This window comes from Trichosurus vulpecula, chromosome 9 (assembly GCF_011100635.1).
Source record: "Trichosurus vulpecula isolate mTriVul1 chromosome 9, mTriVul1.pri, whole genome shotgun sequence".
NCBI lineage: Eukaryota > Metazoa > Chordata > Mammalia > Diprotodontia > Phalangeridae > Trichosurus > Trichosurus vulpecula.
Window position 1 is genome coordinate 186963712 of NC_050581.1, and position 17960 is coordinate 186981671.

General features: G+C 39.5%; 1 protein-coding gene across 1 annotated transcript in view; it reads left to right on the forward strand.

Annotated features, from left to right (window-relative positions):
- Window positions 1-17960, forward strand: part of LOC118831314 (probable C-mannosyltransferase DPY19L1) — a 174430-nt gene that overhangs the window by 35098 nt on the left and 121372 nt on the right. The window contains exon 6 of the mRNA XM_036738602.1: window positions 3977-4070. Within this exon, the coding sequence (XP_036594497.1) occupies window positions 3977-4070 (94 nt within the window). The remainder of the gene's footprint in view (window positions 1-3976; window positions 4071-17960) is intronic.

The following is a 17960-nucleotide window of genomic DNA, read 5'->3' on the forward strand; positions in this document are numbered from 1 at the left end:
TACCTCCTTTGCATAAGGTTCTAAACCTTCCACCATCTGGCACCTCCCAGCCTTTCCAGCTGTATCTCCTCTGTTCTGTCTGCGCTCAGCCAAGCTGGATTGTTCTTTGCCCCTCAAACACAGACTGCAAACACTCACACCTCTCCTTCCTTGTCTTTGCTTATACTTATTATTAGTGTGCACTGGGGCCATTTGAATTGGAGTTTTGTCCCCCTGCTGGACTGTGAGCTCTTTAACGTCATGAACAATGTCTTGTCCCCAGTAACTTGTGCACTGCTTTGACCCTGCCACTGTACTTCAACTGCTCTTGGAAAGGGTAACAATGATTTTGTGAGATGGAGTGTGGGAGTTGGAGTTAGAAAGACCTCTGGCTTCAAATCCTGTCTATAATGCTAGCTTTTTGACCCTGGGCAAGTTGCTTAACTTTCTGAGTATCAGTTTATTCATTTGTGAAATGGGGGTAATAGTAGGTAATAGCTGTCTCACAAGGTTGTTGTGATGATTAATGAGACAATATATGTTAAGAGCTTTGGAGACTTTATAGGGCCATGGGAATGTCAGTCTGACTTGGATACTTCTGACCACCTGCCTGGAAATTTTCTTTTCCCCTGATTTCTGCAACACTGCTCTTGCTGCTTTTCATCTCAGACTGCTTTTCCTAGATCATTACCTGCCTTGGGTCCTCTCAGTGTGGGGGATCCCAAGGTTCTGTCTTGGGTTCCTCTTGTCTCCCTCTCCCCTCACTTGTCACCTCTCTGTTGGTGATTATATCGACTTCGGTATGTCTGTTATTGTCTCCATTACAGATGAATCTCAACTACGTAATAACAGCAGTAGTTGTGATAGCTAACATTTACATGGCGCTTCTGCACACCAGGCGCTGTGCTGAGAGCTTTAGAACTTTGATCTTATGTGTTCCTCACACGATCCTGTGAGGTAGGTGCTGTTCATGTCCCCATTTTATACTGAGGAAACTGAGGTCACACAGAGTAGTAAATTTCAGAGTCTGGATTTGAACTCAGGTTGTCCTGACTGTGTGTGCACGAATATGGCTGTCCCAAACGTCACCATGAAATTTTAAGTTTTCATATTTTAAAGTTGATTAAGACTTTTGGCATGTGCTGTATTTATATCCGCAGCCTCCATCTCTCCCACATTGTAACCCTATTATTTCCAAATCTCTGCTGGACTTCTTTACCTGCATATGCCATTGGCACCTCTGCTGAACTTGTTGGAAATGGAATTCTTCAGTTTCCTTCCCAAACCTGTGCTTCTTCCAGACTTCCTTTTTGTTCCTTGAGAATAGCATCATTCTTTAACATTTCCCCTCATACAACTCTCATCCTAATTCAGACCCTCCTCACCTCATGCTTTGATGTCTGGAGAAGCCTCCTAACTGATCTTTCTGCCAGTGATGCTTCTGTTCCAGAACAGTGCTGCCAAGTGACTTTAACTGAGACACAGAGGGTTAGAGCTAGAGGTCACCTAGTCCAGGCTCCTTACTTTATAGATGAAGAAACTGGGGCCTAGGGCTTATGTGACTAGTTCAGAGTCACACAGGTCATAAAGGGCAGAGCCTGGATTCAAACTAGGGTCTTTTGGTGTCAAGTCAGTGATATTTCCACTGTATCACACTTGTACATATGAAGATGTGACTCTTCCTCAAACACCTTCTTTGGCTCCCTATTGACACTAGAATGTAAACACATTTAAAACCCTCCACAGTCTGGCACTAGCCTTCATCTCCAGTCTTGTTTCACCTAGCTTTCCCCTGTGTGCTGGTCAAATTTGCTTTTATCTGTTCGCCTCTTCCTGTGTTTGCACAGGATTGGGGTGGAGTGAGTCCCACTTCATCTTTATTCTTCTCAGAATTCTGATCTTTTAAAGCCTGACCTTGTGTACATACCCCTTGTCCTGTGAGGTCTGCCATGAAGTTCCCAATTGTTAGTTGTTTTGTCCTCAGCACATTTTCTTGAGGCTGTTTGTTTCAGCAATTCTTAGACCCTTCACTCTCTACTTTGTATTACATTAACTGTGTTCATATTGATCTTCTCAGTAAAATATAAGTTCCTCGAGGAAGGAGAATATTTCATTTTTGTATCCTTGGTACCTAGCATAGTGTCTAGCTAGACTGTATAATACTTGTTCAGCACTCTGGTGTGATTATAAAATGATGAGACTTGTTTTGGATATATCTGGTAAACTGGCTTTGAAGGCAATTGCAAAAGAGAAGTGTGCAAAATATTTTGAACTATGGAAACAGAGTCATTGAGTTTATAGCCTTCCACGTTGATAGGAAAAAGGACACTTATTTATGTCACTAGCATTAAAAAAATTTAGTTTCATTACTCTACAGTTGTATTTTCTGGAATTAAAAATTTTAGTTTCATTACTTTATGGTCATATTTTCTACTAGTATGAGTATGGAGGAAAAACTACCCTGCTAGTAAATATTTCTAGCAAATTGATGAGTTGTTTCAGAGTACTGAAAATGCTGCTTATGGTGGTTTTGTTAACTTTTCTCTTTGAAGTTGCCAGTGATCTCTTAATAGCCAAATTTGATGGTCTGTTCTCATTCCTAATCCTTTTCAACCTATCAGCTGCGTATGGCACTGTTGATCATCTTTTTCTCCTACATACTCTTTCCTAGCTAGGGTTTTGTAATACTTTCTTTGATTCACGTGCTGCCTGTTAAAACATTCCTCAGGCTCTTTGCTCGTTCATCAGTCATACATCATGCCTCATTTGTGGGTGTTGTCCAAGGTTTTGTCCTGAGTCTCCTCTTTTCTCTTTCAAATACTCTTTCTCTTGACAAACCTCATCAGCTCCCATGGTTTCACTATCATTGCTGTTCAGATGACTGCCAGAACTATATATCCAGTTTGTCACTCCCCTGCTTTGTCATGTTGCCAGTCATTTATTGCATATTTCAAACTGAGTGTCCCAGAGCTATCTTAAACTCAACTATGTCCAAAACAGAATCCATTATCTTTCTCTATTAGCCTTTCTTTCTTCCAGATGTTCTCCTTTCTCCTGAGGGCACCATCACCATCTATCTTTCTGGTGTCTCAGGTTTATAATCTCAGCACCATCCTTGATGCTTCGCTTTCCCTCCTCCTACACTTGTGGTTCTGGGAACAAAAGTACAAAGGATGAAGCCGTCCCTCCTCACAAGGAGCTTACACTCCACAATCAGTTGCCAGATCTTGCCATTTCTGTCTTCCCAATGTCTCTCACATCCAACCCTTCTCCACTTCACCCAGCTCCCGCCTCTCCTGTTAGCAGCATTTTCCTGATTGGCTTTCCTGCTTCAGGTCTCCCACCACTGCGTTCCATTTTCTGCATCATCCAAAGTCATCCTCCTTCCGTGCATATCTAAGTGGGTACCTCCTCTATTCAATTCCAGTAGCTTCCTAGGGTAAGATATAACCTCCCCTGTTTAGCCTTGAAAGCCCTACTCAACATGACCGCAGTCTCTCCCTTCTAGTTTTCTTAGACCTTGCTAACCTTTCCACATTCTGCAGTCTGGTCTTTCTTTTTCTGTTTACTCACTCATGACCTGCCATCTCCTCTCTTGGTGCTTGTGCACTCCTCCATTATCTTGTTCTCAAAGAAACCCTCTTTTTCTTTAAGACGAGGCTCAAATGCCAACTTGTGTACGCATCCTTTCCTGACTTCTCAAGCCTTCCTCCCAAACTGCTAGAGCCATCCCTCCCATAGTGCCTTGTATTTAAATGCTATGTGTGTGTTTGTATATACGGATATATTTAGTAACTTTATATTTATTCTGTATATATTTTTATGTATTCTTTTGTTCTATTTTAATGAAATGTAAGCTCTTTGGGAGGGGAGGGATGCCTTCATTCTTGGCACTTTAATCCTCAGCACAATGTATCATAGACACTTAATAAATAATTTTTAATTGGTTGATCTTGTGGCTATTTATTAACTACTCAGTATTGTGTTGTTTTTAAAGGACTGGGAGACCCTGCTTGCTTTTATATTACTGTGATTTTTGTTTTAAATGGACTAATGATGACATTATTCTTCATATATGGCACATACCTAAGGTAAGACTTTAAAAGTTTTTTCAAGTGGGCTTGATTTTTTTATTGATTAAATATTAAAAATGGGTTAATTTTTAGTAGAGTAATAAATAGATTCATGTATTTATTAAATATATGTAAGGAGAGACTCAACACTAGAAGGCTGGCCACCAGATGGTGGTTTTATTTGGGCCACAGCCACTCCTGAAATAACCTAATGAAATGAGCAGGGTCATGATTTAATCCCTGATTAGATCACCAATGATGTGAAGCTTCTAAGTAAATTTAAGGGAGAATATAGTAATGAGTTACATATAGAAGCTTGGAGATGCCATTGAATGACAAATCTCATAGTTCTGTTTAAGAATCCTGAAGAAAATGTTCTGTTTTAGTGTTGGCATGGGTTCATGTTAAAACCCTGTGTAAACACCAGAACTCATTTTATTGGAAGCAACCACAGATATTTTAATATAGGTTTTCTCAAATAGAAAGTAAATAATATCAGCAGCTACCAATTTTATTTTTGGGTCTTAATAAAATATTTCCTGATTTTAAAAAAGTTAAAAATAACCTTCTCCAATCCTCATTAATTTAAAAGATAAAGTTTATTAACCTATAACTGTGACACCTTTTAAATATACAAATTCTAAAATTTAGTCATTAAGGAAGAATAATTTTTCTCCAGGGTGCCTGTGTACAGACTGGTGATTAAGTGGGCCTTTCCCTTAAAGAGATTAAAATCTCTTCAGGTAGGCGAGGGTGATCAAGCTCTATTGAAGACAAATATGACAAAATCACAAAAGTATGTTGAGGGAAACGTGTATCAGAGATTGTGTTGTGTCACATGAGGAATGGCTGAAGTTGTTGGATCTTAGGGGGCAGAAGGGAGCTGGTTTCTAGTTTCGTGCTTCAGTAGGAATGTGTGTTTTAAGTATCCATTTTATTTATAAATATGTCACCCTGTTAATTCTCATTGTATTGTAGAATGCTATCACTTTTCCTTTTTTTAGTTTATCTTCCTTTCTTAAAAAACAAAAATATGTGTTTTGTAAATGATGTGCTTTTTGTCATTTCTGGATATATTTACCTCATGATCCTTTTCAGGATGACTCTCGTAACAAAGGAAGCCAGTTAAACAAGAGATAACCATGATGGCTTCTGACAGTGTGTCTGCAGCACTTGGCCCTTGAAGTCTTTCCTGACCTTTTGCCCAGAGTAGGGAGGTGGGCTTCAGTATCTGCCTCCGGACCCTTAGCTGTCTTGACTGTCAATGGCTTTGTAGTCATGGTTCTACTTGTTAGTCTCTTCGTTGTGATTATTTTAGTCTCCATACAGTGAGTATGAGACCCATGTTTCTTCGTATTTCTCATAGGGCTCTTTTTTGTTGCGCACTGAATATATTTAATACCACATTTTTCTTTTTTTTTAGCCCCTCCCCAATTGAAGGGTACCTACTTTGGTTCTGTTAATTGTTACCACAGAGTGTGCCTATGAATGTTTTAGTATGTATTGGACTTTTGTTTCTGTCTTTGACTTCCTTGGGGTATGTGCTGAGTAGTTGGATGACTGGGTCAAAAGGTATGGGCACTTCAGTAATTTTTCTTGCCTAGTTCCGAATTGACATCCAGAATAGTTGGTCAGCTTCACAGTTCTACCAACAAACAGTGCATTAGTGTATCTGTCTTCCCATAGTCCCTTCAAGAAAGATGTTCCCATATTTTTTTGCTTTTGTTTGTTAAGGGTATATATGCCACTTATCACACTCAAATAGCATTCCATCACAATTCTACCTTTCCTTCAAATTTCCAGAAAGTCTACTGATTGGGAATGTTCCATGCTTCCATGTTAACATAGAATGAACATAGAAAGGCAGCTAGTAGAAATGATCATGGCTATATGGCAGTATTTTCAATCATTCTCTCTGTTCTTTCTTTTTTACTTCGGTCATTTGTTATTGGACCCAACAGAGAATTGTTTAAAAAATAGATTTTTATTGATATCTTTTGGTTTATATCACTTAGATTTCCCTCGTATGCCTTTACTTATTCACTCCCACCTCCCAGCCATCCCCTATAACAAATGCTTCGTTTAAAAAATAACCAACAAAACTGATCATTAAATTGAAAAAAATCTGATGTTACGTACGTACAGTGTTCCACACCTGTGGATCCTCTGTCTCTGAAAAGGATGGGGGCAGGGAGAAATGTGTCCTCTTCTGTTTCTTCTTTTGGGACCACACTTTTAACAGAGGATTCATTGCAGGAAGAGTAATAATTCAATCACTTTTAAATTTCCTTGTTTGCCTCCCCTTGTGTCTCTTTCTACCTAGGGCACTGTCATATAGAAATGTTCCTCTATATAGATTTCTTATGGAAGATTGGTTAGATTCAGTTTCTCTCCTGAATGTCACCTGATATTAACTATAGGGATGGCAAGTCCCTTAATTTTGAGTGTAATTAACTCATTCTTTTCTTTTTGAAAGCCTAATTTCAGGCTCTCAGCGAGTTTGTTTTTCCCATTCTCTTGCCAGTTATTTTTTTTTTCTTTCTTTTCAAGTAACTGTCTTTAAAACATGTCAGTTTTTGGTCTTTCCAACAGTTTTAGAATTAAAGTTTCAGTGTGAAAAAAATCAATTTTTTTATTTTCAGTATTTGTTAATGGGAGTCATCCCTCATATACATATACACGCATACCTAAAATACATATATATATTTTTTTCACATACCAGAGCTGAATGTAATCTGTCTGTTTTGCTGAACTCCCATCATGCTTTGTACTTTCAAATTTTGTCTTGTGCTAGTTACTTATATCCTTTTCTTCCCAATAGAGTACAAGTTCTGTGAAGGTTGCTATTATGTTTTATTTGTAGAATCATAGTCTCAATTTAGGGCTGAAAGAGACTTTAGAATTCATCTAGTCCAACCCTCTTGGTACCTCTTATTTCAAAGATGAGCGAACATCTGCGTAGTGGGCCCATATAAATGGTAAGGATCAGCATTTGAATCAGGCAAGATCTCTTAGAACAGGTGGCATTTTCACTGACCCTTGAAGGGAGGAGGTAGGCATTCCAAGAGCAGAAGTTGAGGAGGGAGACCATTCCCAGCCTGGGGTACAGATCATGCAAAGTGATGGAGAAAGGAGGTGGTCTTGGAATGCTGTGTACAAGGAATAGAAAAAATATATCAGTTTGTCTAGATGTACACATTGAAACAAACTCACACCACCTCCTTCCATCTCTACCTTCACCATGATCAATTGCTGCCTCCCTGAAAAGTCACTTCCCTCCTCACCCCCTACTTCCTGTTTTTTTGTCCCTATCCCTCCCCTATCCCACTTGAGCTTTACCTGCTCCTTCCATTGTGCTGTCTAGAATTTCCATTCCATATTTAACACATAATCCTTTCATTTTAGCTTTCTGCTTCATGTGCTTCTTATTCCTTCTGACCCTCATAGAGATTTGGCTTCCTACAAATGGACTGAATCCATGGCCACCATCTTCAGCCCTGCCTATGCCTTCTCATGTATCTCCTGACATATAGACGTTGGAGGTAGGAGTCAGAATACTTGTTGATCCACACTCTTACTTCCAGACTCTCCCTCTCCTTCCTTTACTTAGCAACCTCTCTTCCTTTGGGGTTCATTTTATCCAAATTTTACCCAATGTAAATCCTACTGGCTCTTCATAAGAGGACCTTTCTCAAAGTGTTTGATGTCTGGTTCATAGTCTTCCTTCATTCCCCAAATCCTGTCCTTCCATTAGGGGACTTCCACATGCATGTTGATGTGCTTTCAAACTCTGTAATAAACTCCCAGTTCTTTAAGTCTTCCACTTTGATGACCTGCTTCTCTGCTTCACCCCAGCAGCACATAGGAATGGTCACACCCTTTGTCTCCCATTACCCACAAGTGTTCCACTTCCACAGAAACTCTGAAGTTCCTTTATCAGACCATAACCTCATACCATTCCTTCTCTTCTTTTGCCTTAATTTTCCTAAACCTAGTCTTCATTCTTACAAGGACCTCCAGACTCATCAATACTTAATATCCTCCCAGGACAACCTCACTTTCTACCCTTCCCAGTCTTTATCCTAAAGTTAATTAGTTCAGTTCTGTACAATCCTCTATTCTTGAATCCCTTTCTCCCCTTGTCTTATTGCTGCCCATGTTTGAGGAAACCTGAACCTTGGATTACTCGTATCTTCCTTCTGTTCTGTTCTTATTTATGTACTGCCAAATAGATTTGTAAGAAACTGTGCAACCAAGTCACTTGGGTCCACCATACATTGATTTTGTCTGGGCCCTCAGTGCAGCAAGACAGTCTTTTGTCCTAAATTGATTCTTTATCCCATTCTCCCAGAGGATGTTCGAAATCTTCCCCTTCTGCCCCTCCTTCCACCTTCTGTCACCTAGATAACAACTCCTCCATCTTCTTTGCTTGTTTGTTATCCATAAGGCAACTCCTCATTGGGGGCATGCCCTTTTCTTTTCTCATCAGCTCCAGTATGTTTCCTTATCATCCTTATGTGGATGACTCTCTAATGTAGATTGCCAGTCTTAGTTTCTCTCCAAAGCTCTAGTTACTCCTGCTCAAGCAGCTTCAGTGGCTTCCACTTGCCTTTAAGATAAAATATAAACTCCTCTATATGGCGTACAAAGCTCATCAGAGTCTGGTTTCAGCCAGTGTTGCAAGGCTGATATATACTAATTCGTCTCATCAGTTTGATCAGTGAACAAGCATTTATTAAGTGTTAACCATGTGCCAGGCAATATGCTAGGTGCTAGGGATATATCAGCTAATAATAATAGTAATAAACAGCTGACATTTATATAGCACTTACTATGTGTCAGGCACCATGCGAAGTACTTTAAAAATACTATCTAGTTTGATCCTCACAACAACCCTGTGAAGGAAGTGTTATGATTCCTATCCTTCAGAGGAGAAAATTGAGGAAGACATGTGAAGTGACTTGCCTAGGGTCACACAGCTGCTAAATGTCTGAGGGCCAGATTTGAACTCAGGTCTTCCTGATTCCAGCAATATTCGCTGCTTCATCTGGCTACCAAAGATAACTCAAGAGAGTTAACATGTACATATATAAGTATGTATAAGATATATCCAAAATAGGGGTTATAGAGGTCTACCATATTTAACTTTTCTAAAATTCTCTTCCCCTCCCTAACTTATTTATTGGTTAGGTTTATCTAGCCATGAAAGGGAAAAGTTGGGGTCCCCCACTAGTATAGTTTTACTGTTCGTTTTCTCCTCTTATTTAACTTCTTTGAAAATTTGGATGCTGTACCATTTGTTTATATATTTAGTATCAATGCATGTATGTTTGGTGTATATATGTTTAGTATTGATATTACTTCATTGTCTATGGTACCTTTTAGAAGGATTTTGTTTCCTTCCTTATTTCTTTTAATTAGATCTATTTTTGCTTTTGCTTTATCAGAGAGCATGATTGATACCCCTGCTTTTTTTTTCTAACTTCAGCTAAAGCATGTTAGATTCTGTTCCAGCTCCTTACTTCTACTCTGTGTGTTTTTCTGTGCTTCAAATGTGTTTCTTGTAAGCAACATATTATAGGATTCTGGTTTATGATCCATTCTGTTCTCTACTTCCATTTTATGGGTGAGTTCATCCCATTCACATTCACAATTAGTATTACTGTGTATTTTCTTTTGTCCTATTTTCCCCTTTTATCCTTCTCTCCCTCCCTCCCTCTCTCCTTCCTTTTTTATCTTGTCCTTCTTCATCAGTGTTTGGCTTCCGATCACCACTTTCCCCAGTCTGCCCTCCCTTCTATTTTCCTCCTCCCTTCCTACTTCTTTATAGAGCAAGATAGATTTCTATACCCAACTGAGTGTGTATGTTATTCCCTCTCTGAGCCAATTCTGATGAGCCCCATATCTCATCTTTCCCTCCACTGTAATGGGTCTTTCATGCCTCTTAATGTGATGTATTTTACCCCATTCTACCTCTCCCTTCTCTCTTCTTTTCCAAGTGCAACCATCTTTCCCACCCCTTAACTTTGTTTTTTTAATATTATCCTATCAAAGTCAACTCACACCCTCACCCTCTGTTTACGTACACCCCTTCTAACTGCCATAATAGAGACACAGTTCTTAAGAGTTAAAAGATTCTCTTCCAGGGTGGGGATATAAAAAGTTTAACTTTATTGACTCCTTTATGTTTTCTCTTTCTCGATTACTTTTTTATGTTTCCCTTCAGTCTCTTATTTGAAAATCAGATTTTCTGTTTAGCTTTGGTCTTTGCATCAGGAATGCTTGAAGGTCCTCTATTTTATTGAATGTCTATTTTTTGCCCTGAAGAAGGATTATACTCAGTTTTGCTGTGTAGGTGATTTTTGTCTTCCAGAATATCATATTCCAAGCCCTCTAATCCTTTAATGTAGAAGCTGCTAAATCCTGTGTAATCCTGACTGTGGCTCCATGATATTTGAGTTGTTTCTTTCTGGCTGTTTGCAATATTTTTTTCTTGATGTGGGACCTCTGGAATTTGGCTCTCATTTCTGGGAATTTTCATTTTGGGATCTCTCAGGAGATTATCAGTGGATTCTTTCCATTTCTATTTTACCCTCCGGGGTTCTAGGATATTAGGACAGTTTTCCTTAGTTCTTTCTTGAAATATGACTATGAAATATATGACTAGGCTCTTTTTTTGGGGTCATGACTTTCAAGCAGTCCAATAATTCTTAAGCTCTCTCTCCTGGATCTGTTTTCTAATCTTGACTTTTGTTTTTCTAACAAGATATTTCACATCATCTTCTATTTTTTTGATTTAGTTATGTTATTTTTTGATGTCTCATGGAGTCATTAGTTTCTGCTTGCCCATTTCTAATTTTTAAGAGATTATTTTCTAATGATACACTATGACCAGGTAGGATTTATTCCAGGAATGCAAGGTTGGTTCAATATTAGGAAAACTATCAGCATAATTGATCATATCAACAACAAAACTAGCAGAAACCACATGATCATCTCAATAGATGCAGAAAAAGCCTTTGACAAAATACAACACCCATTCCTATTAAAAACACTAGAAAGCATAGGAATAAACGGAGCTTTCCTTAAAATTATAAGTAGTATCTACCTAAAACCATCATCAAACATTATATGTAATGGGGATAAGCTAGATGCATTCCCACTAAGATCAGGGGTGAAACAAGGATGTCCACTATCACCCCTACTATTCAATTTGTTACTAGAAATGTTAGCTGTAGCAATAAGAGAAGAAAAAGGAATTAGAATAGGCAAAGAAGACACTAAATCACCACTTTTGAAGATGGTATGATGATTTACTTAGAGAATCAAAAAACTACTTGAAATAATAAACAACTTTAGCAAAGTTGCAGGATATAAAATAAATCCACATAAATCCTCAACATTCTTATACATTACTAACAAAGTCCAACAGCAAGAGCTAGAAAGAGAAGTGCCATTCATAGTTGCTGTAGACCCCATAAAATATTTGGGAGTCTATCTGCCAAGACAAACCCAGGGCCTATATGAACCGAATTATGAAACAATTTTCTTGCGAATAAAGTCAGATCTAAATAAATGGACAAATATCAGTTGCTCTTGGTTAGGCTGAGCTAATATAATACAAATGACAATTTTACCTAAATTTATCTATTCAGTGCCATACCAATCGAACTACCAAAAAATTATTTTATAGAGCTGGATAAAATAATAACAGAATTCATCTGGAAGAACAAGAGATCTAGAATATCTGGGGTATTAATGAAAAGAAATGCTAGGGAAGGTGGCCTAGCCATACCAGATATTAAAGTGTACTATAAAACAGCAGTCATCAAAACTACCTGGTACTGGCTAAGAAACAGTCATGGATCTGTGGAATAGGAATAGGTACACAAGTTGCAGAAGTCAGCAACTATAGAAATCTACTCTTTGATAAACCCAAAGAATCCAGCTTCTGGGCTAAGAATTCACTATTTCACAAAAACTGCTGGGAAGATTGGAAAATGGTAGGGCGGAAACTGAGCATAGACCAATATCTTACACCATATACCAAAATAAAGTCAAAATGGGTTCATGGAGGGGGCGGAGCCAAGATGGCGGCTGGTAAGCACGGACTAGAGTGAGCTCTGTACCCAAGTCCCTCCAAAAACCTATAAAAATGGCTCTGAACCAATTCTAGAACGGCAGAACCCACAGAACAGCAGAGGGAAGCAGGGCTCCAGCCCAGGACAGCCCGGATGGTCTCTGGGTGAGCTCTATTCCACACGGAGCTGGGAGCTGGGAACGGAGTGGAGCAGAGCCCAGCCTGAGCGGCGTGGACGATCCAGACCGGAAGCCGGGCGGAGGGGGCCCTAGCGCCCTGAATATGTGAGCTGCGGCAGTTACCAGACCCCTCGACCCACAAACACCAAAGACTGCGGAGAAGGTTAGTGGGAAAAGCTGCGGGAGTGGAAGGAGTTCGCAGTTTGGCTTCCAGCCCCCGGGGCAGCGGAGGTGGGGCAGCTACAGCTGTTGTTACTTCCGGCTCCAGGCCCACCTGGTGGGAGGAATTAAGTGGCGGATCGCAGCAGGGGTGCACAGCCTGCCGAAGATCTGAGCCCAGTCTGGACTGGGGGTCCTTGGGGAAGGAGGAGTGCGGCTCTGACAGAGCTGGCACCTCCCCCCCAAATGTAGAACATAGAACTCTGTAATCTACAAGCAGTCATACCCCACTGAAAAACTCAAGGGTCAAGTTAGTTAGTTGGGAATATGGCCAGGACGCGAAAACGCGCCCAGATTCAGTCTCAGACTTTGGATTCTTTCTTTGGTGACAAAGAAGACCAAAACATACAGCCTAAAGAAGACAGCAAAGTCATAGAGCCTACAACCAAAGCCTCCAAGAAAAACATGAACTGGCCCCAGACCATAGAAGAACTCAAAAAGGATTTGGAAAAGCAAGTTAGAGAAGTAGAGGAAAAATTGGGAAGAGAAATAAGAAGGATGCGAGAAAACCATGAAAAACAAGTCAATGACTTGCTAAAGGAGACCCAAAAAAATACTGAAAAATACACTGAAGAAAACAACACCTTAAAAAATAGACTAACTCAAATGGCAAAAGAGCTCCAAAAAGCCAATGAGGAGAAGAATTCCTTGAAAGGCAGAATTAGCCAAATGGAAAAGGAGGTCCAAAAGACCACTGAAGAAAATACTACTTTAAAAATTAGATTGGAGCAAGTGGAAGCTAATGACTTTATGAGAAATCAGGATATTATAAAACAGAACCAGAGGAATGGAAAAATGGAAGACAATGTGAAATATCTCCTTGGAAAAACCACTGACCTGGAAAATAGATCCAGGAGAGATAATTTAAAAATTATTGGACTACCTGAAAGCCATGATCAAAAGAAGAGCCTAGATACCATCTTTCAGGAAATTATCAAGGAGAACTGCCCTGATATTCTAGAGCCACAGGGCAAAATAGAAATTGAAAGAATCCATCGATCGCCTCTGCAAATAGATCCCAAAAAGAAATCTCCTAGGAATATTGTTGCCAAATTCCAGAGCTCCCAGATCAAGGAGAAAATACTGCAAGCAGCCAGAAAGAAACAATTTGAGTATTGTGGAAACCCAATCAGAATAATCCAAGATCTGGCAGCTTCTACATTAAGAGATCGAAGGGCTTGGAATGTGATATTCCGGAGGTCAATGGAGCTAGGATTAAAACCTAGAATCACCTACCCAGCAAAACTGAGTATCATGTTCCAAGGCAAAATATGGATTTTCAATAAAATAGAGGACTTTCAAGCTTTCTCAGTGAAAAGACCAGAACTGAATAGAAAATTTGACTTTCAAACACAAGAATCAAGAGAAGCATGAAAAGGTAAACAAGAAAGAAAAACCGTAAGGGACTTACTAAAGTTGAACTGTTTTGTTTACATTCCTACATGGAAAGATGATGAGTATGATTCATGAGACCTCAGTATTAGGGTAGTTGAAGGGAATATGCATATATATATATATGCATATATATATATGTTTAAGTATATATATAAGTGAATGTGTATGTAGGTATGTATCTATGTGTATATGTATGTATGTGTATGTATGTGTATATATAGATATGTAAAAGAGAGAGAGCAGACACAGGGTGAGTTGAGGATGAAGGGAAGATATCTAAAAGAAATAAAATGAAATTAAGGGATGAGAGAGTAACATACTGAGAGAGGGAGATAGGGAGAGATAGAATGGGGTGGATTATCTCGCATAAAGGTGGCAAGAGGAAGCAGTTCTTTGGGAGGAGGGGAGAGGGCAGGTGAGGGGGGAATGAGTGAACCTTGCTCTCATCAGATTTGGCCTGAGGGGGAATACCATACACACTCAGTTGGGTATCTTACCCCACAGGAAAGAAGAGGGAGGAAGATAAAAAAAAAAATAAAAGGTGGGGGGATGATGGAGTGGAGGACAGATGGGGGTGGAGGTAATCAAAACAAACACTTTGGAAAGGGGACAGGGTCAAGGGAGAAAATTCAATAAAGCGGGATGGGTTGGGAAGGAGCAAAATGTAGTTAGCCTTTCACAACATGAGTATTGTGGAAGGGTTATACATAATAATACATGTGTGGCCTAGGTTGAATTGCTCAACTTCTTAGGGAGGGTGGGTGGGAAGGGAAGAGGGAAGGGAATTTGGAACTCAAAGTTTTAAAATCAGATGTTCAAAAACAAAAAAACTTTTTGTATGCAACTAAAAAATAAGATACACAGGCAATGGGGCGTAGAAATTTATCTTGCCCTACAAGAAAGGAAGGGAAAAGGGGATGAGAGGGGAGGGGGGTGATAGAGGGGAGGGCTGACTGGGGAACAGGGCAACCAGAATATACGCCATCTTGGAGTGGGGGGGGAGGGCAGAAATGGGGAGAAAATTTGTAATTCAAACTGTTGTGAAAATCAATGCTGAAAACCAAATATGTTAAAGAAATAAATTGCATTAAAAAAAAAATGGGTTCATGATTTAGGAATAAAGGCTGATACTATAAACACTTTGGGAGAGCAAGGAATAATTTACCTATCAGATTTATTGAAAAGCAAAGAATTCATGACACAACAAGAGATAGCATTACAAAATGCAAAATGGATAATTTTGATTATGTAATTGAAATGTTTTTGTGTAAAAAAAGCCAATGTAACAAAGATTAGGAGGGAAGCAGAAAATTGGGAGAAAATCTTTACAACCAGTGTCTCTGATAAAGGCCTTATTTTTAAAATATACAGGGAACTGAGCCAAAATTATAGGAATAAAAGTCACTCCCCAATTGAGAAATGGTCAAAGGATATGAACAAGCAGTTTTCAGAGGAAGAAATTAAAGATATCTATAGGCATGTGAAAAAATGCTCAAAATCACTACTGATTGGAGAAATGCAAATCAAACAACTCTTCGGTACCACCTCTCTCTTGTCAGATTGGCTAAAATGACAAAACAGGAAAAAGATAAATACTGGAGAGGATGTGGGAAAATTGGAACATTGTTACATTTCTGGTGGAGCTGTGAACTGATCCGGCCATTCTGGAGAGCAATTTGGAACTATGCCCAAAAGGCTATAAAAATGTTCATACCCTTTGACCCAGCAATACCGCTTCTAGGGTTGTATTCCAAAGAGATCACACAAGTGGAAAAGGACCCATATGTACAAAAATATTCATAGTGGCTCTTTTTGTAGTAGCAAAGAATTGGAAATCAAGGGGATGCCTATCAATTGGGGAGTGGTTGAACAAGTTGTGGTATATGAAGGTAATGGAATACTATTGTGCTATAACAAATGGGGAAGATATGCACTTCATAATAACCTGGAAAAACCTACACGCTATGAGGCTGAGCGAGTGGAGCAGAAGCAGGAGGACATTATACACAACCACAGATATATGGATTCTGTGATGACTAACCCTGATAGTCTTCGCTCTTCCCAGCAATACAAGGTGCAAAGGACTCACGATGGAGAATGCTGTCTACATCCAGAGAAAGAACTATGGAGTCTGAATGCAGCTTGAGGCACACTTTATGCTTGCCTTTTTTTTTTTCCTCTTTTGTTTTTGGGTTTTTTTTTTTTGGTTCTGTTTCTTCTTTCTCATGATTCATTCCATTGGACGTAATTCTTCTTTATAACTGGACTGTTGTGTAAATAAGTTCAATGCGAAGTTATATGTAGAAGACATATGGGATTCCATGCCGTCTGGGGCGGTGGGGGGGGGGCGGGGGGAAGAAAACCTGGAACTCAAAATTATGTAGAACCGAGTGTTATAGACTAAAAATAAAAAATCTCAAAAAAATGAAAGTTTTCTTCATTGAGCCTTCGTACCTCCTTATGCATTTGGCCAATTCTACTTTTCAAGGAGTTGTTTTCTTTAGTGAATTTTTGTACATATTTTCCCATTTTTTGTGCTTCTTTTACCAAGCTGTTGAGTCTTTTTTCATGATTCTCTTGCATGACTCTCATTTCTTTTCCCTGTTTTTCTTCTGCCTCTTTTATTTGATTTTTAGAATACTTTTTGAACTCTTCCAGGAATTCTTCTTAATTCTTCTTGGGCCTGAGACGCATTCACATTTTTCTTTGAAGTTTCACATGTAGGTGTTTGGACGTTGTTGTCCTCGTCCCAGTTTTGTGTTTTGGTCTTCCCTGTCACCATTGTAACTTTCTTTGGTTAGGTTCTTTTTTTTTTGTATTTTTTGTTTTCCTCATTTTCCACCCTGTTTCATAACTTTTTATGTTAGGGTTGAGCTCTGCTCCTGGGGAGGAGTTGGCATTGTCCCCAGTTTCTTGCACAGAGGTTGAAAGGCCTCATCACTGGCCTGCTGTGCCAAGGGCACAGGGCCTTGCTGATGACTTGTACTGGGGTTTGGGGCCTTTCCACTGGCCTGCTGGGATGCTGTCTGTTGCTGGCTTGCCTAGGTGCCATCTGCACTGGACTGCTCTCCCCTCTTACCTGACAGACCTTTCCTGCTGAAATAAGTCATGTTGGGCTGGAAAATTGTTTTACCCCACCCTTTTGTTGGTTCTGTTCCAGAATTCATTTTGAAGTGTTATTTTATAGTTGTTTAGAGGTGAATTTGGGAGAGTTTGGGTGAGTTCCTGCCTTATTCTGCCATTTTGGCTTCAACCCCCAAAATAGGAATTGTATACACGATGTCATTGATATAGGGAGCCCGAGGCAAGGGAGCTCTGACAGTGAAGATGGGTATTTATTTTATAATTCAAAGTCTCAGAGAGTGTCCTGGAGCATTGAGAAGTTAACCAACTTTCTCAGGAGCACACAGTCATAGGTGACTGAGGTGGAATTGGAACCCAAGTCCTCTTGGCTTTGACATCAGCTTAATACACTCTATGTTGCCTCTGTATATGAAACAAACAGAAGGAAATTAGCCATGGATTGAGGATGGTGTACTAGCCCTTGGGAGAATTAGAAAAGGGTTTCTGTGAAAAGCAGATCTTGAGTTGAGCTTTGAAGGAAACGGTCGGTGACAGGTGAGGAGGGGCATGCATTCCAGGCATGGGGAGCACAGCTAGTGCAAAATCCCAGAAATGGAATATAGGGGAATATTGTGTGCCATGTAGGTAGTAGGAAGAAGGTCAGTATGGCTAGACTGCAGAGAACACATGAAGGGAGGCTGGGCCAGGTTGTGAAGGACTTTAAAAGATAAAAACATTATTGTTTGATCTTAGAGGCCACAAGAGTTTATTGAGTAGTGGAGGAATATGGACTAACGCTTTAAGAAAATGCCTTTGGAACTGTGTAGAGGATGGCTTGGAGAGGGGGAAAACTTTCATTGTAGTTAATTAAATTTGTAGCTTCATTTTTATTTCCCATGATTCAGTTTAATGAATTATTCCCCATTCAGTAGCTTAAAATACTTAGAGAAATCTTGCTATGGTATGTGAATT